This window comes from Pelecanus crispus, chromosome 12 (assembly GCF_030463565.1).
Source record: "Pelecanus crispus isolate bPelCri1 chromosome 12, bPelCri1.pri, whole genome shotgun sequence".
Lineage (NCBI taxonomy): Eukaryota > Metazoa > Chordata > Aves > Pelecaniformes > Pelecanidae > Pelecanus > Pelecanus crispus.
The window spans coordinates 22,051,491-22,075,085 of record NC_134654.1 but is presented as its reverse complement, the minus strand read 5'-3'; the positions used below and the strand labels follow the sequence as shown (position 1 = coordinate 22,075,085).

Genomic DNA, 23,595 nt, shown 5'->3' with positions numbered 1-23,595 from the left:
CGCGCCGCCGGCTCCCGCAGCCCCCCCGGGGCCGCACACCCGCCCCCCCCCCCCGCCGCGGGGCCCCGAGCCCGGCCCGGGAGGCGCCGCGCTGCCCGCCGGGGCCCGGCCTCCCCCGGCCCGCGATGCTCCGGCGTCCAGAACTTTCCTCCTCCTCCTCCTCCCCCCCTTCCTCTTCCTCTTCCTCTTCCCCCCCCCCCTCTCCCCGCAGCCCGGCTGCCGAGGGGCGCGCAGCCCCGCTTACCTGCGCGGAGCGGAGCGCGGCCCCGCCGTGCCGGTGCCGGTGCCGGTGCCGGTGGGAGCGGGCGGGAGGCGGCCGCAGCCCGCCCGCTGCGCGCCGCCGAGTTGCCGGGCTGGCTGGGCAGGTCCCGGCGGCAGGTCCCGGCTTAACCCCTTCGGGGCCGCCCGGGCCCCGGCAGAGGCGCTCAGCCCCCCCCGGCGCGGTGCGGCGCGGCGCGGTGCGGTACCGGCCGCGGGGGATGCGGCGCCGAGCCCCTGCCCCGCCGCATGCGGGAGGCGGGGATGCTGTAAATGCTCAGTCACTGCCCCTCGCTGGCAGCCAGCCAGGCGCTGCTTGCTGCTGCTTGCTTTGCTTTATTATTTTTTTTTCCCTTCACCCCCCCCCCCCCCCCCCCCATTATTTTTAGACAGAAATCAGCGTCCCCGGGCCAGGAAGCGGCTCCGAGGGATGCCGACCCTCCCCACAATGCAGCTCTCTCTCTCTCTGGTACCCAAGGCCACGGTTGCAATTTGGGTTCATTAACATTTTTTTGCTGGGATCTAAATTTGGAGTGGATTCTTCTGCTGCTCTGAACGGCTCCCGGAGCCTGGCTGGGGGAGAGAGGGAGGCATCAGATGACATGACAAAATAAGTCATGTCTCTCGATCGTTTCAATACCACCCCCTCTCTCCCAGCCTCTGCCTTCCATTTTAATCACTGACAGGCCTTCAAGTATTATGGATATATATAATCTTTTTAATATCACTGACATTTTCCATAATGGAAAGCATCTCCTATGTGCTGAGACATTCTGGAGGGGGCTCGTGCCTTCCTGCTGATGCTCCTGCTGTGCAAAGCGTGGAGCTGAGATTCATCTTGCCCCAGGCCCCGGCGCTGAAGGTCCTGCCTTAGATTGCGGGGAGAAGGCAGCGGGGAGGCTGCCTGGCTCCGGGGGCTTTGCAGATCTCATCAGCCTGACTTTCCCAACAGGCTCTGTCCGTGCAAGCTGAATGCGCATCCCATCCCGCTCCCAGCTGCAGCCTGTGAGAAGAGCGCTTCCAGCATCCAAACTGTCCTCCGGGTCAACTTGGAGAACACCCCAGCTCAGGCAGCCAAGAGGAATGGCTCCCACTGCCCAAGATCCGAGCCTTCCTCTTCCTCTGTTCCCAATGCTCCCGGTTCACTTGTGTCAGACAGCTGAGGCAGCCAGCTTGCCCCTCTTCAGGCATTGGCTTTTCCTAAGCAAAGTGACCCTCTCCGTGGGGACACAACACCCCACAAGCTGCAGTAGAGCTATACAAACATGGGGTTTGATAGGCGGCCCACAACCCTGCCAGCAAGGCTCTAAAGTTGATTTGCCTCAGTCCTGGCACAAGCTGGCTGCTCACCCAGACCCCCTCCGTCATTGAGAAGCCTCTGGAAACACGCTCTCGCCTTCTGCTTGCAGCATTTTCCTGGAATCCCCCTTCCCGGCCCCTCTAATAGTTATGGTGTCTTCAAGGCCCCGACTCACGTGATGGGTTTGGTATGCAACTCCCAAGGCCAGGAAGGTCGCTCACCTCAGTTATTTAGCAAACACAACGCAAATTATTAACACTAATACAAATAATGCCCACATTTCGGAGAAAAGAAGGAATACTCTCCTTGCCTGGCTGCCAGAACTTGACATGATAGGGATCAGAGCATCCATGCATCCTCAGAGCACAGGGCTGACCAGCCCTGAGGGTCTCTGCTCTAAGGACAGGACCCATATCTCAGCTCACAGCAGGCCTGTAAATGAGGGGTACATGTTTCTGAGGGTGTTCTGTGGAAGCCAGCTCTAATTCCACTGCAGTTCCAGTCATGTAACTTCCACAAATCAATGCAAAAGGAGAAAAAAGGAAAAAAAAAAAAAAAAAAAAAAGCAAGCAGCTGGCTCAAAGAAAGCTGCAGCAGCCAGACAGCAGAGTATTGCACTTGTTGGCCCAGCACATCCCTTCCTGTGCACTGCTTGTACCTTGTCCCTTGAGGATGTTCTTGTCCAAGGCTGTAAGAGGCACTGGCAATATTTATGACAAAAAAAATAGACTATTCACAGCAATCAGGTCTGTTCTCCTTTGCAGAAGTTCCTATGCCTCCCACCTGCCCTGGGTCACCAGGCTCCTCCCTTGGAAGGGGAGACCAGCATACAACATTATTCTATGGTACGTGACTAACATGAAACTCCCATCTACTTGTTTTCGTATTAACAAGTTTTCCTGTGAGTAGAGGTATACATGGAGCCTGGTTTCTATAGGCTGGACTGGAGGCATGGATCTTGTGAACAGGCTTTGCCATCTTTTAAGGTAAAGATACCAAATAAAAGCATTCCTGCCTTTGAGACAATCACGTTGCCTCTATAACGTGCAGACTCCCTCTCGTCTAGAAACAGATGGCTTGAGCTGTTTGAGTTGGGCATATTCACAAGCTGATAATCATCTCCAGGGAGGCAGGAGCTATTGTCAGAGCCTGTGAGACACACCCCAACTTCAGGCCTTTTTCCTTCTAATTCTCAAAATGTTGCTGAAATTCTCACTACAGGAATGCTGAGCAGAGACATTCCCTTTGTGGGTTTGTGCCCACTAAGCCAGAAGAGGCTCCTGGCTTCCACAGAAGCCAAAGTGCTTCCCCCACACCCCACTAAGAGAAAGCATCTCAAAACATCAGGGGCCTCACCTGGCCAGGAAAAAAAAAAAAAAACAAAAAAAAAAACGCTGCGCTTTGCCATGGTACTGCTGGGAGCCAAGGGGAAGAATATGTCCTCTCCCCAGACACAGCACACGAGTTAAAATGAGAAAGCAAAAGAAAACAATTCTGCAGAAGAACAGTTATTTTACACTACGTGCAGCTCCAAGATGCGTGTCAATGTGGCTGCCAATGTAAAAGAGCACGTGCCTGAGGCACACATGCCTGGCGCAACTGCGCAGCGATGTACAGAATTTACAGAATTTGTAACAGCAACGTTCAGCACGGATATGCATCTGCTGCCTAAGAACCCCAGAGGTATCACAAACCTCAATTAATAGTCTACGCTGATGTCATTTCTCTACAGGGCCAAAGCCTTTCCGGGGAATGCCGTCCAGCTGGCTTTAGCAGGAAGATGGCACTTTACTGACATACTCCAGGTCTCTCTTGATGCCAGGCCAAGAGAGACCCTGCACCCAGCTCGCTCTGCCTTGGAAACCTGCTCCCTCCCAAGCCCAGCTGCAGAGCATGCGACACTCAGACCTGGGAAGCCTCCACAAAAAGCTCCATTCCAGCTGTGATGCACAAGAAAACCCAGACAGCAAGCGATGATAAGCCCAGATGCACGTGCAGGTTGACAGAGACAGGATGGGTGGCTCCAGCACAAGGCCTAACCATGCTCACAATATTTATGGCATGAATTTCACTCATTTTAATTCAGGAGCGATTAGTCTTTGAAGGAAGCAAGTAAGAGCTGGCTCAGAACGGGGCATGGGTATACACCAAGCTGGATGGAAAGAGCTGGCAAGAGCAACACAAGAAATAAACTCGTGTGTAAAACCAGGCAGGGTGGCACACCCCTTGGGAGAGTGCATTTTCACTGGGATCCTGAATGCCTCAGGGAAGCCTGCTGTCAGCGAGTCCTGAGAGGTGACTGGACAAGCAGTCAAGAATATGATCAAAAATAGGATGGATTTTTCTTGGTTAGCGTCCTGGTACTCGGGCTCACAAGTACAAGGGACACTCTCTGCTCACTCACCTGCTAGCCAAGCAAGACTGAAAATCAAAGAATAAGATGTATCTCATGTTGACTGGCACTTTTACATTCTTCTTCCTTAGCAGAAATGCCAGTATTTTCTACTGTTAAGGGTTTCTGACGCTGTGATATTTCTTGCCTTGTCTCTTCTTGGCAAGTGATCATCTGCAGCAGTAACAGATGATCTAGCAACAGTCTTGCATCACAGCATGTCAGAAAAGAGGCAGCCCAGTACTTGTAATCAGTGCATCATTTCAGAAAGAACAATCTCCACTTGATCCGTGCAAATATGGTTATTTATTTTTTAAAAGTAAGTCTATTTCTAGTTACAAAGGGCTTCACTCTCCCACTTTAGAGCACCTTTTTTCTTTAGTTCCTCAAACAAAGAAACCATTTTGCTCACCATTGAATCCAGCAGCCCATAAACCTGCAGCAGAAATTAACAGAAGACAGTTGCAGTGAAAACACAGGAAGAAGTCCTGATGATGAGACTGACGGAGAGAGAGACGGTTTCTCACACACATTAACGTACAGGCACGCACACAACCACATAAAAGTGGCTGCCAGCTAACAGCGCTTAGCTCTAGTAATAACTTTTCTGGCTATGAAGTGTGTTTAACATTATCCGAGATACAATTAATTCTGCTGATCCCTCAAGAGTCCGCAAGCATGCTAAAGACATCCCAGATAGAAATCCCGCATGTGGCTATGTGATGGCTGATATGTTAAACGTATTCCAGGCTGGAATAAAGGACATCTTACTTTGTATTTCACACTTACCTTGCTACAGAATTACAGATGTATGTTTGTCAGTTTTTTGAGTTTAACAAAATGATTACCTCTCTGCCTAAGCTTCAGTGTAAGCTTACAAGCAAAGAACAAAACCAAGAAACAAAGATAGAAGCTTTGGTCAGACTCACTTCAATATAAAGTTTTTCTTGATATGTCCCAAACAAAATAGGGTCCACCTGCTCCTGAGGAGGTTCTACTCTATCTGTAGTTACAGCTTCCATGGGCTGTGCTCCCTCTTTCACCTCCTGTGATGAAGTGGAAGATTTCAGCTTTTTCTCATCTTTTACTTTTAACTTTCTGCTGCTCGGATGTTCCTATTCAGGGACAGACCAAAAGAAAAAAAAAAGTGACATACATCAGAATGCATTTCAGATTGTTGCAAGATGCACCTCCCAGAAGCAGCACCTCTTGCACTGGGTTGGAAATCAGCTCAGACTCAGGATACACCACCTCAGAATGGATCACACTGTCCCCAGCACTTAGGTTTCAACAGGCATCCTAACACATACCTCTTTCTCTTTCCCTGCTGTCTTTGCTGTTCTTTTTTTGCCTTCTTTATCCTTACCACCAAATGACCTTCTCTCTTCTTTCCTAGTGGTTATTCCGTCTTCCTTTCCTCCTTTTATAGGTTGCTTTACCTCCACTAAAAAAAAAAAAAAAAAAAAAAAAAGAATGAATTTCAGTTACCCAAACCCAACATTTTCACATACAGAAAGACAAGCCCACTGCACTCACACAGTGCAAGTGTATTACTTTTGCAATGTATTTTCCTCCTTTTATTAATCTGAGCTGTACTGCACTGAAAAACAATACCTTGAAGAGTACTTTAAGTAAGGAATGAACAGGTCTCAGACATGTATCAGAACAAGTCTGTAAGACAGCTAATAGTGAGATAGGGTTTTCTGGGTTAGTCTGTGTGAAAATCAAGGCTACATCTAGCTAAATTAAAAGGCTTATTTGTGTAGTGGTCTTTTAATGATGCCAAACCACAGATCACAATTAGTATCACACAATCTGCCATTTTTTCCTGACGCATTTTTTTATAAAAGCTTTGAGGGAAAACTGCTGAAGTTGCCATTTCAGTTGAAATTCAGCACGTTTTCTGGATTTCCAACAGTCTACAGAAACCAGTTGCTGTGCTAAAACTACCATTTACCTGTTTCCTCTGGAACAGTATCTACATAGGTGTCCTTCTCAGGCAAGCCAAGCAGGGCTCTCAGCTTCAGAGAGTGAGTGACCAGACCATCAATTGTTTCACACCACAGCTGGAGACTGAGAGAAGTATCAGAATCAGAAGGGAGACAAGAACAGCAATTGCCACCTTGTTTTACCCTGTGCCTGGGAGTGAAGGCACCTTACAGCTAAGCGTTGCTCTGTCCAGCTAAACCAATAAAATAAAATAATCTGTGCAGGGGGAAGCTAAATTACTTTCCTCGTGTTTGAGCCCGCTGAGGTCTCAATGGTTTGCAAATCAATGGGCTCTTATGGACCCATAAATATTACTGTGAAACTAGATCTCCTGCTCTTCAGCATGACACATGTTGGTAAATCAGCATTGACCCGCTCTCTGTGTTCACCAAGAGGAACCTGCACCCTTCTAATTTAGAAGCAACTAAAAGCTGTTGATATGTTTACAGTCTGAAAGCCTGAGCAAAGAACAGAGAGATCGTATGAGGGAAGATACAGTTATCTGAGTAAAAGGGTACAGAAAATTACCCAAAGGTTTCATAAATATAGACTAGAACAATTTTGCCAGAAATAATCTTGTATACTCCCCAGAGTTACATTAATGTAATATTCTAAACTTATCTCCAGAAAAAAAAAAAAAAAAAGGCATTTGGGTCTTAGACAGCTGCTACAATTAATCTATAAAAAAACCAGAGCGTAAAGACGACTTCTAGACTTCATATAATTATCTGAACTCTGAATCACAACGCTTGCAACAGAGCTTGCTAAGGCTGTTGATCACATGATGCATTTACGAGCTTTATCTTGCAAAGGTAACGCACCAGGTTTGATACAAAAGGTCTGACTGAGTTGGCCTCTGTTCAACACACAGCTCCAGCGCTGCCTTATTGAGCTGGGTCAGTGCTTCTTCTTGCTGCTCCTCCTTGGGGATTGACTTTATAGCCTGATGTGAGAGAAAACACAGGGTCCGTGGAGAGCTGCTTCTCAGTCTTCATTCCCAGTCTGTGGACCCTGAGCTTAACGGAGCACACCATCACCCTCTTCCTGGACACCAGTCTGAAACCAGGTTGCACTGGGCACTTACGAACCCAGGTGTGGTCTCCTATGTGGCCAGGATTTGGCCAAGGTGCACACACGACCCAAGATCTGGGGAGCAATCCCAGACCCCAGTTAGATTAACAGTAAGGCCCCTTGCAACTTCACAGGTGTGCTGGAGAACAGGGATTCTAGCAAGCCAGAAGGCCCCAAAGTAAAGATTAGTTATAAAAGCAGCAGAGATATTTCCAAGAGAGCACTACAGAAAAACTGTGCTGACAGAATCCAAACCACTCTTGCTTTAATCTAGGGAGGTCTGTACTTTATCCACAGCCTGTCACAAGTGCCCCCTTAGTACTTTGATGAATAGGAAGGACTCTCCAAGAAGAGGAGCCCTTGGGGAAGCCACAGGAGGCTGTAGGGTTCCTGCCCCCCGCATTCAGTCATGGGATGACAGAAAGCTAATGGGGGAAGAGCTTAAAATATCTATTACATTGTGTGGTTCTCTTTTCTTCTTCAGACAACAGCCCTCAAAGTCTCTCTTGGGAATCTCTTTACAAGAGCACCAAGGGTGTGGTCAGCAGAGCTGAAGTGCTTTTCTGCGACACACATCATAAATCATCTCTAACTCACAGCACATTGGAAGCAGACCTTTGGGTGGGCTCACACTGGGGTAGGCCAGGCTATTGGTGGGGAAATGAAAACGCCATCAGCTTGTCATAGCACTAGCAGGAACAGGGGTGACCACCTGCTTAAAGTCCTCGAAGGAAAGGTTCCATCCTGAGGGGCCTGGTTCTTCCTCCTCTGCATTCGTCATTTGACTCGGAGCCTCCTCTAGTGTGTTCTTCCAACCTGGGACCTCTGTGGTGCTGCTCTGAGCAGGGAGAGCCTCTGAGGTACTCTCCTGGTACTGCATGTCCTCCGCAGCGCTCTTCTGGCCCAAGGGCACTTTCTCCTCAAAGACCAAAGGAACAGTCATGTGCTGTCTCCATAGTTCATGCAGCTGCTTTACCACTCGATGCTGATAATGCAACTGTGATAACGGGGAAAAGGTAAATAGTGAAATGAGCTACGCCTTTCACCTACAAACCTAATTGTTAATGCCACTATGGCAGACTATGTCAGCCTCCAGAAACCCAGGGATGCACCAGCCCCACGTGTCTTCCCTCCCTGCTATTTCAGTTGTGTAGCCCATCAAATGGCAAACGTCACCTTGGGATTCTTCCAGTGGAACAACTCTTCCTCTGTGACACAGGCACCCACGGGAGATGGGGTGCGCTCTGGGGTCCGAATTCGGAGAAGAAGTTCCTTCAGGCTCTCTTCTACTATAGTAGCACCTTCTCGAGCAGCCAGGTCACTCTGAGGCACCACAAGAAGAACAACATGTGTGAGTCCCTGTTCCATATACAGACACACAAGCAAATTCACACCCACGCTAGTAACCACATGTATACATTATACAGGGTTACAAGGACAAGAATAACTGTAAACCCCGCTAAGCAGAGCGATACTTACAACAGCTTTTCAAATAAAACCCACAAATCCTCCCCCAAATGATACTTTTCAAAGCATAGTGTAATTTTCAATTTGTACCTTAACTGATATCAAACTGTACAACACATAACCCCATCCTCACTAACTAACTAATGAAATTCATTACCAACAGAAAATTCATTCTTTAAAGGACCAACGTGAACAGTTTAGGAGACACAATCATGTCTTTATTAACAACATTACAACAGACTGCAGACTTCTTCCATTTTATTTAGCAAACCTGTTCAAGTATGCAGACGTTCCGTAAATAAATAATCACCTCACTCTCAGCCCTAATTGCATAGCAATAAAAATACCATGTCATCCACTCCCACCCTTATCCTCTCTTTGTATATTAAGTTCAAAGCTCACAGTTACCCAGTTACACGCTTGGTTACCTCCAGTTTCTCTCTGAGGTCAGCCAATTTATCCTCATACACAGCAATTCCCCAAAGGGTCACCTGCAGCAGAGCTCCTCCTAATAACAGAGGATGTGTCCTAAATTCCCAGGACTCACTGAAAATGCCTGCTCTCTCTGACTTGAAAAGAAAGAAAAACTTCCTAGTTTTTCCAGGCAAAATTACACCTGAAATAAGAGAGAAAAATGCATCAGTCTGCAAGAAACCACCTGGTTAACTTGACCCTCTTCCAACCCCACCCCAAGCGTCCTTATCTCTGTATGAGACTCTTTCCCCATACCTTAGCTGGTTATCACAATTCATCCAGCTATTTTTCTTCTCCAGATTTACTCCCAGCCACCATGTTACTGAACTGCTGTTATTTCCACTGCACGCTCCCAGTACTCTCTCTGGCAGATTATGCCCAGTTTGCCATCAGAAAATGATTCACTTCTCAATATTCCACCCATTTACATTCAGAGTAGGAGCAACCTCCTTTCCTTTAAGTCCCATGAAAGGGATCTGCCTCACACACCTCTTTTGTTGTGAGTCAGCTCTGATGCCCAGGGTGGCTTCTTAAGGAGGATCACCCAACAGGCTTGCTATGCCATTAGTCAGACTCAGCATCTCAGATAACTCCTGAATACGTGCTCTCTGGTCTATATACAAAGGTCTCAGAGATCAGCAGCTCTCATACCTGGTCTGGTATCAAAGTAAAAGCACTGCATCCTCTTCCCCTTGGTTTCTCTGGAGGGAATCTGCTGGGGAAGCCTCATCCAGTTATACCAGATGGCAGCTGTGCCATCATTGCTCACCATCAGGGAGCTTTCAGCTTTCTCACCAGCCAAAGTCTCGAAGGTGAGCCGGGCAGCAATGCCAATTTCATCCTACAAGGAAGAGGAAAAAGACATAGATAACTATTTCTACTCTATCTGGCAGGATTTATCCAGCCCGAAGTCGTACCACAAATAAGGGGTTGAGCCTTGGTAGGAGAACTTGTAAGGCAGGTCCAATGAAGTGGCCATTATACAGAGAGCCTGGGAATCTGAGCTTCACACCACAGAGAGAGCAACCCCTTCTGTTCCTAGACTTCTCTGGAGCAAACGTAGGGATACTCTATTATGCTCAGAATAAATCCCCCATTCTCCAGCCTGGGAGTGACACTTATTGTACAGCTGTGACTTGGGAACTCAAACAAGCTTAGTTTGACAAAACAATAAAAAGCACACAGTCACCCTGCAAGAAGTGGTGCAGTTGATCCAACGAGCAGGCTGGCCACAGAAATCTAAAGATGGACCCAGTACTGCTTCTGGAACCACATCGGGGTAGTCCCGTAAGGAGTCACTGCTAAAGAAAACAAAAGCCAGCATTTTTGTGGTGTGAAATTCACTTTCAGAGAGGGGAGAACCAGGGGTAATTTACAAGACCCTGTAAGAAATAATCCCAACTAATGCTTTTCTAAATAAGTCATCTCTTTAGGCACAGAGCCCTGCAGATGTGCTAAACTCCAGCGAGCTACCTGTCACCATCAAGGAGGACAGGACAGCCAGAACATTAAAGAATGATACCTGCCTAAGGAAGGCTGTGGGTACATGACTAAAGAGAAAGGGCCCTCGGGTTGTGCTCATTACAGATGGACAGGATGGGGAAAAAAGGCAAATTGATGATGGAACTGAAAGGCTGGAAAAAGACAGCCAGATGGAGGTAATTTAGACTAGAATCCCCACCCTGGCTAATGTAAGCTCTGGAGTCACACAGAGGGAAGACTGGAGGAAGGACCTCAAACAAACCTTTTCTCTGATTTTTGCTCCTTAGGCACAAGGCCCCAAGGCACAAGGGAACTGCTTGATTCTTAAATCTGGTGACTTTAATATTAGAATATGCCTTTTATTGTGCCCCAGTGGAGACTTCTCTGCGTTCTGGACAAGGACAGTTAAGGATACCCTTACAGACTGATGGTACATACCCAAAAGTCTTTATTTCTGCCATGAAGCAAAACTTACAGCGTTTCAGACTCTTCAGAAGTGGTGGAACATGGAAGAGGCTCTGTTGAAACAGATGTGAAAGGCTGCCCTTTACCAATGACCTCCAGTCCATCCAGATCCTGGACATACAGAAAAATGACCAACTCATGATTTCTCTTTTTATATAGAAAGGAAGTTAAAATACTAGACAGATGTACCAACTGAGTCAAGTAAAGTGAAGTTGAGATATCTTGCTCATATGATGTTTTTTTAGAGGTATCCAATGAATGTTTAAGAGTCACAGGAAGGAACCAACTCTGGGTCTCTCAAGAATCCTAGATGACTGCATTCCACACTGCAAATCATGCATGGATGGGAGAAGTCTCCTTCACACATGTTTCTCATCCCCAGAGACAGGTTTCAGAAAGAAAAGGGTGAGCTTTGTTTAGTTTTTAAGAGGGGCTACCTGCCTACACTCAGGGAGGCTAGACAACTCTTTCATGCGCGTGGCCCTTTGGAAATGTGGGAACTTCCAAGATAAGTACTGTGGGGTTATGTTTTATATTCCTAATGCTTTTTCAGATACAGTTCTTGGCAATTTTATGTTACTCTACAGCATCTAACAAGAGACGAGAGATGTAAACAATGTCCTCTCTCCTCTAGTCTTACCGGCTTACAAAAATCTAGCTCCTCTAGGACAGATTTTAGCTCCTGCCGTCGATGTTTCAGGAAAAGACTCTTATCCCAGGTTAGATGGAAAGGGATCCTCTTTGGAGGCTTCAGACCTGTGGAAATACCCATACAAGAGCTCACTGTCTAAATACCCACACACCTATTAATTTCACTCTCTACCAAACTTTGGTCTCATGGTGTTTTAAAGAGGAGGTCCAATAGATGACTGGGAAGTAGCTTGTGCTGCATCTGTCAGAAAGGACAACTATAATGTGAGCCTGTGTACTCGCAGGAGTCACTATTTCTTTCTGCTGCTCCCTCCACATTTGTACCCCATTTTTGCTGCATCGCCTCTTTGCAACATTCCCTCACCCGTTTCCATCCGGATAGAGTGGGGTTTCCCAACATGAGTGACTGGCTCTGGGTAGCCACGTTCTCTCTGAGTCAGCGTCATCGTCAGACCAGTGAGTTCATCTCCAATACGCTCGGGCTGGCTCCAGAACTCGCTTCCTCTTCGATAGCCCTAGGGCAGAAAACAAGGTTTCCACTGATGCTTTCAAAGGCATACAGCTGCCTGCTTTTTTCACAGTGACTAGAAGCTAAAAAGAAGAAGGGGTCTAACTCTGCTTATGCAAATACTTAAAAAGTCTATAAATTATCACTTTCTGCAGAGCAAGCCAAAATTTCTATCAGGCTGCTGTCAAAGACAAAAGAAGAACTTTCTTCTATCTAGTGACACATAAAGGTTGAATGATATTAAAATAATGCCTCACACAAATGCAAATTCTTTGATAGTGCTATAAATGTAAAAAAATAATTTTAACATAGGATACTCCCATAATCATCCTGACTTACCCATACCCCTTTCTCCACGGCAATCACTAACATTCAGACCTGAAGCTACTAGATCTGTCTGTCCCTGGAACAGCAATTGCAGCACATCCCCATGCCACTTCCCAGTGCATGACAGTCTTTACTGATAATCAAGAAATGGCACTTGTCCATGTACAGCAGCTCATTAGCAAGGAGCCAAAGCACACCACAACTTTCCTCTGACTCGTACGGATAGCACAGTTCATGTTTTTATTTTTGAAGTCACTGAAAGCTCTGCACACTAGACTGAAGGACTTAGAATGGCTTTAATAAACATCTAATGACAGACCTTCAGAGACGTTACTCATAACACCGGTGCCTTAGCTCTTTCACAAGAACAGAGCAATCAGGATGCAGAGGAAGTGGGGCTCTCACCTTTCCAGGAAGCAAGGCAGGGAGACTCCTGTCAATGAGGTCACGTTCTTCCTGGATTTGCCTGTAATCCTCTGAGATGCTCATCAGCAATTCATTCTCCGGCCTCTGAAGAATTTCTATAAAGAAGGAACATCAAATCATTGGTGCTGCGCTTCTGGGCACACCCTTTACCTATTGTTCACGTGTAACTCCTTTACACTGTCCCCCACCAAATCCATCATCCTTCCCCCAGCCAGACCCACCAGCTCACCTCCCCACAGCATCCACGGCCACTAGCACTAGCAGCGTGGGGAGCTCTGAGAATGTGTAACAGCAACAGGATTAGCCCCGGCCAGCTATGACCTTCACAGTTTGTTGTGGTGCCATCAAACTGCTCCACCTGCACACAGAATTTCACAGAACAAGGCCTCAGCTTTTCTCACCTCCTAGGTATTTCTCCTGCTTTTTCCTAATTGCCATATTATGGTGCCAGTTCTGGAGAGCTTTGTGCTCTGCTAGCAGGGTCTGATGAACCTTTTTCTTCTTCTCTCCTCCATGTTCTTCTTTTAATGCTGCTGCAGTAACATCTTGATGAGAAACCTCAATAAAATCAGCTATCTGAAGAGAAAGGAAATGTTAAATTAACCTCTCCATGCACACACTGCCACCACAACGAGAATGGGAGAGGGGAGGAGAAAAGAATTCTTCAGATTGGCAGTACTTTTACATAATTACTCCGAGAGAAACAAAAATAGGGCATTAGGATCACACTCAGAAACAATGGAACGATTTATCTGAGTAATTAGACTCAAGCAACGGCATTGCTGCAACACCAGCTTTTCCCTCGCGAGCCTGACGCCATCAGCAGAAGCACATATGAAAGAGGAAGCCTCTGTAATTCCTCCTTCCATGACCTCCTCCTGCACACAGGACTTCAAAACCTGCTGGTGCAGTTCCTCTGAAGGCAAGCCCTCCCTGCAGAGTATGACAAGGCTGGGAAAGCCACACCTCAGGCCTGACCTGTTCCTGATAGGTGCTGAAAAGCATCGAAAGGTACCGTAGGCACTGCACTCCACCTCTAGAAAAGTGCCACACAACAGCATTTTCGTAACTTCACAAACCAACCTGAGTGTTTCCTCTGGCCAAGGCTTCCATCTTGAACTCCTGGAGACTTCCCAAAATGTGATGGGGGAGAATCTCTTCACAGCCATCAAACAGTCCTGGTCCTACAACACAAAAAAAAACCCCAAACAATCCCAGGGTCAGGACAATAAAGCCAGGCTTGGCAAAACCAAAAGTCAAAGATGTGAAGTTTAACCCTACCAGAAAAATTCAATGGTTCCCCGGGTGCCTTTGGGAAAGCAGGATATGCTACGAGGAAATGTGCCACCTTCTTTGGCTCTTTGGGTTGATGTTTTCGAATGAGGTATTTCCTCCTAACTGGAATTCTCCCAGCATCATGGGGAAGGTGTGGAGCATGGAGCTTCAGAAAATAAACAGTGACAATGCAATTAGGTACATACTGACTCACCTTCATTCCTTCAATCCTTCTAGGAAACACAGAGAAGTCATATCAGTACGGACTGTTCCTCACCTAAGAAGGCATGTTACATGACTGCAGAGATACCAGCTTAGTTACTGTCTTACTCTTCCAGACTCTGCTTCATAACTGGGGCAGGGAAAAAGAGTTTTAAATCACTTTCCCAATAGTTTTCTGATGTGTCACTTGGTGTCAAATGCTGCCACTCATACAGTTTGACCCAAGTTTTGGAAGGGAAGTGGTAACAGTTACTAAACAACTTGTACGTCTTATTAGGCTAGGAAGTTCGAAATGTAATTTTGAAAGGGCAGACGTCTTATCTTTCCGTTTGAAAAGATTGCACAAGGATCAATAATTCTTTACTTTTAGCAACTGAGCCTGATGATCTGACAAGTCATAAAAAGCAGTACAGACAAATGGAATGAGAACTGCACTCCAAGAGTGGGTTTTGGTTTAAGTAAATGGATTGGATCCTCTGTTAAACACACAAAATAAAAGAGGCATTTCAGGTAAGGTAGCTGTTTCTTTCAGTAAAAATACATACTTTCTCCAGGTCCTCCACCTTAATTGCAAGCGCCTGGATGTCATCTCCTTGCAGAACACACGAAACGGGCTCAGGCTCTTCTGCAATTGTTGAGGAGGACAGTTCATGTGTCTTTTCCTTCTTGTCTGAAAAAGAGATGAAGAGACCTCCTCTTCAGTCTTCCAAGGAAACCCCATCTTCCTCTTCCAGCCTGGTTATTAATTTCCAGCTGAACTATGTTTTGTTTGTTTGGTTGGTTTTTTTTAAGGTTATACAGAATAATTAAATTGAGCATCTCTTAGAACCGCAAAATCAAACTCTGAGAAACTACAAGGACCAAAGGAGGTCACTAGGATTCAACTGTCTCACACTTTATTCCAGATGAGAGATGACAGATGAGATAAATACAGCCTGCGCTTCCTGCAGGTAGAACAGATTCCTGGGAAGTTTCCTACTCCAGCTGCAAGCACAAGCACACGGCTTCCCTGCACAGCTGCACTACAGTCACCAAGCACAACTCAGACAGCAAGCCACCAGATTTTCAGGAGCGCCTAAATAGCAAAATAGCTCTTCAATAGCAAAACGCCTGCAGAGCCGGGCGCGGGGCAGCACTCCCCGGCACAGGCCGCCCCCAGGCAGGGCCACAGCTGAGGCAATCCCACCGGGGATTTGTTCCTCCCCTTCTTAACCTGCAATTCCCACCAGCTGGGACTGGCTCCTTGACACGCGTGGCATTATGTAGTCTTTCCAGGTTAAAAAAAAAAAAAGGGGGTGGGGGGGGCTTGTTTATGGTGGCTTCAACGCACGGCTCGGGAGCGGCGGGGACCGCAGGCCGCGCCGAGGGCACAAGCCAGGCCCGGGGCCGGCCGCCAGCCGCTGCCCGTGCCCCGCCGGGCCGTACCCGGGGGGTGCCGGGTCGGGGCTGCCGCCGCGTCCCGCCGGCCCGCTCCGCGCCCGGGCGCCATGGCAACGCCGCCCGCGCAGCGCGGCCCCGCCGCCGCGGCTCCCGGCACCGCCTCCGGGGGGCGGGGCCGCGCCGGCCGCCGCACGCAGGCGCCAGCTCCCGCGCCGCCAGGCCGGCGCGCTGCGCATGCGCAGTGCGGCAGCGGCCGGGAGCGGCCCCGCTCGGGCCGCTCCCGCACCCCCCTCGGCCCGCGCGCGGCTCTCGTGTTTTATTCTCCGCTGCCGCCGCTTACAGTCTCCCCGAGCCCGGTGCACCCCGCGGCCTCGCCACCGGCCCTGTCCCCCGTCGGCCTCCTCCTCGGGGCCCCGCTGCCGGGCCGCGCCGGGCCCAGCGGCGCTGCAGCTGGCAGAGTAGGTCGGGCAGCAGCGAGTCCAGCACGGCCAGGCCCTCCCGGGTGCAGCGCAGGCCGCTGGGGAAGAAGCGGCGGCTGAGCCCCGGCTCGGCGCAGCAGCCCCCAGCCGCCCGGCACCCCCGGGGCTCACCCGCCGTCCAGGGCCAGCCAGCCCTGCTGCTGCAGGGCCTGCGCCTCCCCCGGCGCCCCGAACGCGGCCTCCAGGCTGAGGTGGGGGGAGAAGTGCCGCCAGCGCTGCATGCCCAGGGCAAGGAGAGGGTCGTTAGCGCTGGGCCACGGTCCCTTCTGCTTTCCCCCACGCGTGGCTCCTCACCTCGTGCGTGACGCCCTCGTCCGTGCGCAGTCCCAGGGCGAGCACCTCCTCCAGCCTGCGGGCACATGGAGAGCTGCGGGGCAGCACGGTGGGGGGGGACACGGAGGGTGGGGGGCACCCCCGTACTCACTGCTCCAGCGGGCTCAGCACCACCCGGCTCCTGGTGCCGTGCCCCCGGCTCTGCACCTCCCGCATCCAGGCGTCAGGCTCCAGCGTCTGGACGCGGGCCTCCCGGCCGCAGCCGCCCTCACCCCACGGCACAAACCGCCCGTGCGCCCCTGCAACAGCGGGGGCAATGGGGTTCAGGGGGCACGCATGGCCATGCACGTCCCCCCCGCTGTCACCCCGGCTTACCCGGCCCCACACCGATGTACTGCTCAGCCCGCCAGTACGAGAGGTTGTGAGTGCTGACGGCGCCCTGGGGGAGAGCGTTGCATGGGGTGAGGCGGGTCTGAGCCTGCTGGGGGGAGTGTGGCATGGGGGGGAGGACACAGCATGGGGGACACCCCACCTTCCTTGCAAAATTGGAGACCTCGTAGTGCCGGAAGCCAGCGGCCACCAGCACAGCACAGGCGGTCTGGTACATGTCGGCCAGGAGGTCCTCAGGGGGTGTGGGCAGGGCCCCCCCCCAGACCTGTGCCGCCAGCGCCGTGCCCCGCTCCAGCGTCAGCTGGTACAGGGAGACGTGGTCGTCGCAGAGCCCCAGCGCCGCCTCCAGCCCCTGGGCCCAGGCACCCCGGCTCTGCCCCGGCAGCCCAAAGAGGAGGTCGATGGAGGTTCGGCCGGGGAAGAGCCCCCGCGCCGCCTCCACGGCCCCCCGCGCCTCCGCCGCCGTGTGCTCCCGGCCCAGCAGCCGCAGCTCGGCGTCATGCAGCGACTGTGGAGGGAGCGCGGTGTCAGTGAGGGGCACAGGGGGCTGCAGGGGACGGGACAGGGGTGAGCCCCTCTCACCTGGACGCCAATGGAAAGGCGGTTGACGCCGGCCGCCTTGAAGCCAGCAAGGCGCGGTGTGCCGGCGGAGCTGGGGTTGGCCTCCAGCGTGACCTCGGCGCCGGCGGGGAGGTGGGCAGCCCTTGCCACGGCCTCCAGCACTGCCGCAATGGTGCGGGGGCTGGCCAGGCTGGGGGTACCCCCGCCGAAGAAGACAGAGGTGACGCTGCAGGGCAGAGGGTGGGGAGGCTGCGGGCAGGCGCATGCCAAAGGGCCCCATGCCCCCCCCCCAGGCCCCCTTGTGCACCCACCTCTGCACCTGGCTGAGGCGGAGCAGGGTGCCTGCCTCCCGCACCAGGCAGGCGCGCACGGCCGCCTCGTCCACCGCTGGCACCACGTACTTGTTGAAGTTGCAGTAGGAGCAGCGCTTGCGGCAGTAGGGCCACTGCGGGCACAGGGTGCTGTGGGGGATGGCTGCACCCCCACCAACTGGCACCCCACTTGGGGGGGGGGGGGGGGCAGCCCCAGCCCCATGCACAGGCCCCAACGCTCCCCACCTGCCCCAGGGGCACAAGGTGTGTGCCCCATAGGTGCCATGCTTAATGTGCACAGCTTGGGGACCCGCTCAGCACTACCCACGCGTGCATGGCAGGGGAGCCCCACGTGTGCCCCGTGACACGTGCAAGGCTGGGATCCCCCCCACGTGTGCAAGCCCTGGGGTCCTGCATGCACACGCACGTGTGCAAGCCCCAAAGTCCCACATTCACTCCCCAGTGTGTGCAAGTGCCAGGGTCCCACGTGCACCCTCACGTGTGCAAGCCCCGAGGTCCCTTCCCTCAAGTGTGCAAGCCCTGGGGTCCTGCATGCACACGCACGTGTGCAAGCCCCAAAGTCCCACATTCACTCCCCAGTGTGTGCAAGTGCCAGGGTCCCACGTGCACCCTCACGTGTGCAAGCCCCGAGGTCCCTTCCCTCAAGTGTGCAAGCCCTGGGGTCCTGCATGCACACGCACGTGTGCAAGCCCCAAAGTCCCACATTCACTCCCCAGTGTGTGCAAGTGCCAGGGTCCCACGTGCACCCTCACGTGTGCAAGCCCCGAGGTCCCTTCCCTCAAGTGTGCAAGCCCTAGGTCCCGCGTGCACCCCCATGTATGCAAGCCAGGTGTTCCCGTGCACCCCCACGTGTGCAAGCCCGGGGTCCCTCCGCCCACGTGTGCAAGCCCAGGGTTCCCGTGCACCCCCACGTGTGCAAGCCCGGGGTCCCTCCGCCCACGTGTGCAAGCCCGGGGTTCCCGTGCACCCCCACGTGTGCAAGCCCGGGGGTCCCTCCGCCCACGTGTGCAAGCCCGGGGTTCCCGTGCACCCCCACGTGTGCAAACCCGGGGTCCCTCCGCCCACGTGTGCAAGCCCGGGGGTCCCTCCGCCCACGTGTGCAAGCCCAGGGTTCCCGTGCACCCCCACGTGTGCAAGCCCGGGGTCCCCGCTCACGTGCACGTAGAGCGCGGCTGTGGCGGGGGCGGCCGGTTCCGGGGCCGCCTCCGGGGCCGGTGTCCAGGCAGGTCCCGGTTCCGGTCCCGGTCCCGGTCTCCCTCCCGGGCCGCCCCCGCCGGGCCGCACCGCAGCGATCGCCGCCGCCGGCCGCCACCCCCGCGCCGCCATCGGGCCCCGCAGGCCGCGGCACCGCCCCCAGGCGGGCACCGAGCCTCGCCCGGCCCACCCCGGGGTCCGGCGGTGCCGGGGCGGCGGCGGGCAGAGCCCTTGGCTTCCAGCGCGGATGCGCCGGGGATGGCGGCCGGGGGCGATGTCCCCCCCGCCGAGGCCGGCCCGGGCAGACGGCCCCGAGGAGGCGGGGGCACCCCCGGGAGCCGCCCCCCCTCCGCGGCTGGAGAAGGGTTTTCCCGTGCAGAGGCTGCTCAGCTTTTGCGAGCGGCGAGCCGTGGCGTGTCTCCGCGCAGGGTTGTGCAAACCCAGTGTTGACGGTCCCAGACACTATTTTTTCCGATCTGCACTATTAATAGCCATGGGGAAGTGAGAAATGCCAGTGACAGAAGCTGTGACTGCAGATTCCCGTTCCCAGGCCAGGAGCGGGGGGAGTAACCCACCCCTGACGCAACTCCCCCTGCCCGGGAAGACCCCCGGGGCTTTCCGAGCTGGGTGCTATAAGAGCGGGGCCCAGGCCCGGGGAAGGGCAGAGGCCCCGGAGCCCGCCCGCAGCCCCGCGCCCCGAGGCCATGCTGCCAGCCGCGAGGGTCGGCCATTCCGCTCCTGTGAGTAGTTGCAGGCAGGGCTGCGTCGTCCCGGGGGGGCCCGGACGGCCGTGGGACACCTCAGGAGGTGGCCTGGCCGGCGAGGGCTGGATGTGCCCCAGGGGAGGGGATGGGGGTGGCAGGGAAAGCTTCCCGGGGAAGCCAGGCTCTGCTGGGGCTCGGACCCATGGACGCTGCAGCGCTGCTCCCAGGACGTGAGCGGAGCTCTGGGGAGCAGGGATGGGGTGACAGGGGCCTGTTACCCCCGTGTGCTGGCTGTGATCGGTGCTCGCTGTGTTTCTCAGCAGTATGTCTACCCATGCAAGCCAGGGCCGACTTCACCTTCATTTCTTACCAGCAAATCCCCAATTACGGTGAGTACACGGGGCACTTCTGGGCAGCACAGGGGCTGTGAGGACGGTGGAGATATCAGACAGGAACCAGAGGAGAAGCTCCTCTCACTGCAAGCCTGTCCCACATCTGGGTTAGTGTTGTGGGAAGCAAAGGAAGGTAAAAAGTCCTTCCCTAGACATCAGACCTAGAGGTACGCTGCATCCCCACGGTCACCGGCTGCAGTTGCTGTAATGCAGGCAACGGTTCCTCCTCCAGGACGAAAGGGTTTATAAGGCTCCTAAAACCAGGGCAGGGAGGAGACCTGAGTTTTGCTTGCACACATCCCACTTACTCTGGGGTGGGCAGAGGTGAAGTCGGTGAAACACGCTGACACCAGCCCTAGGAGCAGTTTGGGAACGGTGGAGGAACGCGCTGGAGAGACTCTGTAGGGAAAGGGTCTGACATGAACCATCGTGCATGTTTTTTTCTTTCAGGAAGCAGGCACGAACTGTGGGCTCATTGTCCACTTGGTCTGCTTCCATGGGTAGAGCCCACAGTCCAGCTGGGAGATCCAGGACCGAGACCTCACTGATGCTTCACCTCTCTCCCTGTTGCACCGTTTCCCCCGACTCGCTGGAGAAAGCCCCAGCGCAGAGGTGGAGGCTCAGCCGCTAGCCCTGTTCAGGAAGGAAGCAGGAGGGAGACAGCCGGGAAGTCGGTGAGAGTCGGCAACGTTTTCTGCTTCCCAGCTGGGGTGGGACACTTCTCCCAGGAAGGAAGAGGAGCTCTGCTCTTCCACTTCTTGGAGTAGTGTTTCATGGTTGGGAGGTACCAAATAACTCCCGTAAAACGCTGTCCCGAGTATGCTCTGCTTCACACCGCCGATGGGACAGGAGCTTTGGTATTTCTGCAAAATCCTTACTCCCTGTCTTGTCCAAAACAACAAAATAAACAATGCCAAATCTGTCTACCTTGGAGAAGTTTCTTTGTGGGGTCAGAAGGCCCAGGGGAGGTGTGGGAACAGGGCGAGCTTTTCCAGCCAGCTTTAGGGAGCCCCTTCCCATGCAAAGTCTCACTCTGTAAAGCCCCTGCCCTTCATTTCGAGTTCATCAGCTATGTTACATGACCTAGGAGTCTCAGCAACACCCAAGCAGAGACAGCATTCACCTACCTGGGGAAGCCAGGCCAGGCCGTTATGACGTAAAATATCAGTAAGATATCTGCCAGCATTTGTTCAGACCTGCAAAGTCCTCTGAAATGGCCGCAGCCAAATTGCTCAGAGATACAAGATTTTAAAACCTTCATAAGGTCTTTCAGTAACAGGAGAGAACTCCAGAAATAAGCATCCCTTCCTCACACCACAGTATTTCTGTTGGCAAAGAAACAAACCCAACTGGGAAAAAAAGGCGCTCTGTTTTATTAACTGGAAGTGCCATCAGCCTGATGTCAGGGAGAGAAGGTCTCCACCACGCAGCCCAAGGCACAGGTGAAAAGCAGACGCCAAGCTGGCTGAAGCAGGGCTGATTTATCTCCTTTTTTACTCTACCTTCCCAAGCTCAGCACTGAAGGTGCTTCTCCATCTGCTCCCTCAACTTGTATTTCTGAATCTGGAATAAAGTGGAGAGAGGAGGAGGAGGAGAGACTCAGACAGCAGATGGGACAGGAGGCCAGGGCTCTGGCCCTGCCCCAGCCCCTCTCTTACCTTGCCCGAGACAGTGAGCGGGTACTGATCCACAAACACAATGTACCGCGGGATCTTGAAATGGGAGATCTGGGAAGAGAAAACCAACCGCTAAGCAACCTGCCGGGAACAGATTACCCTGCCCAGCTGGTACTGGATCCCCAGTTGCTTGAGACCCCTGCAGTTTAATCTGCAAATCCCCAGCAGCTACTGGGTGTACTGGTCTGGCAGGGAACAGAATTACTGGGCTCAGAGGAGCGGGAGACCCACCTTCCCTTTGCAGAAAGCTTTAATCTCTTCCTCGGTGCAGTCCTGCCCAGCCCTCACTCGGATGCAGGCGCAGATCTCTTCTCCCATCCGCGGATCCTTCACACCAACCACCTGGTTGGGACAGAAGGACGGTGTGACCCCCAGTTACAGCCCTCTCCTCCCGCAGGGTATGTGTGCTGGAAAAACGGCGCGAGTCCTGACCCATATCACAGGATGCTGGAGTCATGGTGTGGTACTGTGTAAAGGCAGCTTGAGCTGCCTGACCATCCCACTGGTGCTTTCTACATGACATTGAGCCCTCCTGGAAAGACCTCCCAACCATGTCCCAGAGGAAAGATGGCAGAGCAGGCTGGGCACCCAGATGCCAGCACCGTCCTTTGGTTTTGCAAAGTCACTGAACTGAGGGCCGAGTCAGACCAGCCAGGCAGCAGCTCATCATGGGTGCAACATGGATCTGTCGTCCCTCTGCGTGCCTCTGCTTCCTCAAAAAATGGGGCAACAGATTCCATGACCAACAGGGAGACTTGGGAGGCTGCTTCAAATGCTTTGGGACCTCCAGATGATAAAGCAGGAGAGGGGTGAAGTCGAATTAAAGGATTAGTTGAAACACTTATAATGGCAGATCTTAGTAGATCACTGCCTGTGACACCAGGAGATGGGCTTCCCAAGCCTGATCTCCCTCTAAACTTTGCTCATGCTATTTCACAAGAGTCCTACTGTCATTCCCCGCCTTGAACTGGTATCTCGAAATCCTAGAGACACGTCGATCCTTTTGAGTCCAGAGCAGTGACATAAAGCCCTAGAAACTACATAAACAGGGCTGGTTTGCAACCCATCTGCACTGGGACTGTTCCAAGGAGAGATGCTAGCCTGGCACAGGCACAACACTGACTAAGTGGTTTATTTATGGGAAAACTTGTCTGGCACAAAACCTGGAGGAGAACAATCCCAGCAGATCGGGAGCAGCTGCTCAATGCTGCAGATCATTGCTGTCTTGCAAAGGGGTGAAACTAAGTCTCACTCCTCATCTCCAGGGTCTCATTGAAGGAGTCTTTTTGGATTTAGGAGTTTAGTAATTCCTTATCAATAAAAACTGTCCTTCCAGACTGCTTTCCAAGTAAGAATTTCAGAGGGAGCTATGAAAGTGGACAGGCAGTTTAAAAATGGAAGAAGAATGACAGTCACTACTTTGCAGGCATGAAGCTGGTGCACAAGGGGATTGCCCAAACAGATGTGTCCTATGCCAGGAGCTCTGCCTGCCCCTTCCCTGCCATAAGCCTCTCCCTCCTGCTCAATGACCAATATTACACAAAAGGACATGCTGAAAACAGGGGAAGACAACCAGGTCCCAAGCAGAAGTCCCAAGCAGCAGTCCCAGCAGCTTTTTTGTACAGGTTTCCCACTGCAGGAACCATTGCTGCTCACCCACCCATCTCTCTCCTGCTCACCTGGACCTCCTCAACCTTGGGATGGGTGTGGAGAAACTGCTCAAGTTCTGCTGGGTAGATGTTCTCTCCTCCCCGAATTATCATGTCCTTGCAACGGCCTATAATTCTGCAGTAGCCATGCTCATCCAGGCTCGCAAGGTCCCTGCAATGACACCATACTCTTAGTCCTGACCCAGCTGGTGGAAGAGTGGCTGATGCTCCCACCCAGCCTGCTCTGGAGTCCAGGTC

The 23,595-nt window shown here is 52.5% G+C and overlaps 3 protein-coding genes across 3 annotated transcripts in view; all 3 read right to left on the bottom strand.

Moving 5' to 3' along the window:
* Positions 1–3,295: 3,295 nt before the first annotated feature.
* MYCBPAP (MYCBP associated protein) lies at positions 3,296–15,579 on the bottom strand. Its single transcript, XM_075719537.1, has 19 exons — positions 15,521–15,579; positions 14,853–14,977; positions 14,092–14,251; positions 13,894–13,994; positions 13,212–13,386; positions 12,790–12,905; positions 11,914–12,064; positions 11,539–11,654; positions 10,909–11,009; positions 10,141–10,252; positions 9,603–9,792; positions 8,906–9,093; positions 8,187–8,333; positions 7,723–8,007; positions 6,761–6,882; positions 5,908–6,023; positions 5,261–5,394; positions 4,880–5,065; positions 3,296–4,386 (listed from the first exon to the last, which is right to left on the bottom strand). Exons 1-19 carry the CDS (start codon positions 15,564–15,566, stop codon positions 4,282–4,284), a joined length of 2,676 nt encoding a protein of 891 aa, XP_075575652.1. The 5' UTR covers positions 15,567–15,579; the 3' UTR covers positions 3,296–4,281.
* A 424-nt stretch (positions 15,580–16,003) lies between these two features.
* Positions 16,004–19,048, bottom strand: RSAD1 (radical S-adenosyl methionine domain containing 1). Its single transcript, XM_075720154.1, is given in 10 exon segments — positions 16,004–16,128; positions 16,131–16,204; positions 16,278–16,381; positions 16,461–16,515; positions 16,591–16,738; positions 16,815–16,878; positions 16,972–17,337; positions 17,412–17,616; positions 17,702–17,835; positions 18,878–19,048. Coding segments are annotated over 10 exon segments (1,446 nt in total).
* Positions 19,049–21,506: 2,458 nt separating this feature from the next.
* ACSF2 (acyl-CoA synthetase family member 2) overlaps positions 21,507–23,595 on the bottom strand; it is a 31,535-nt gene continuing 29,446 nt past the window's right edge. Inside the window, exons 13-16 of the mRNA XM_009492369.2 lie at positions 23,368–23,509; positions 21,920–22,030; positions 21,671–21,739; positions 21,507–21,575 (exon numbers count right to left, since the gene is read on the bottom strand). Of these exons, the coding sequence (XP_009490644.2) occupies positions 21,525–21,575; positions 21,671–21,739; positions 21,920–22,030; positions 23,368–23,509 (373 nt within the window). The 3' untranslated portion in view covers positions 21,507–21,524. The remainder of the gene's footprint in view (positions 21,576–21,670; positions 21,740–21,919; positions 22,031–23,367; positions 23,510–23,595) is intronic.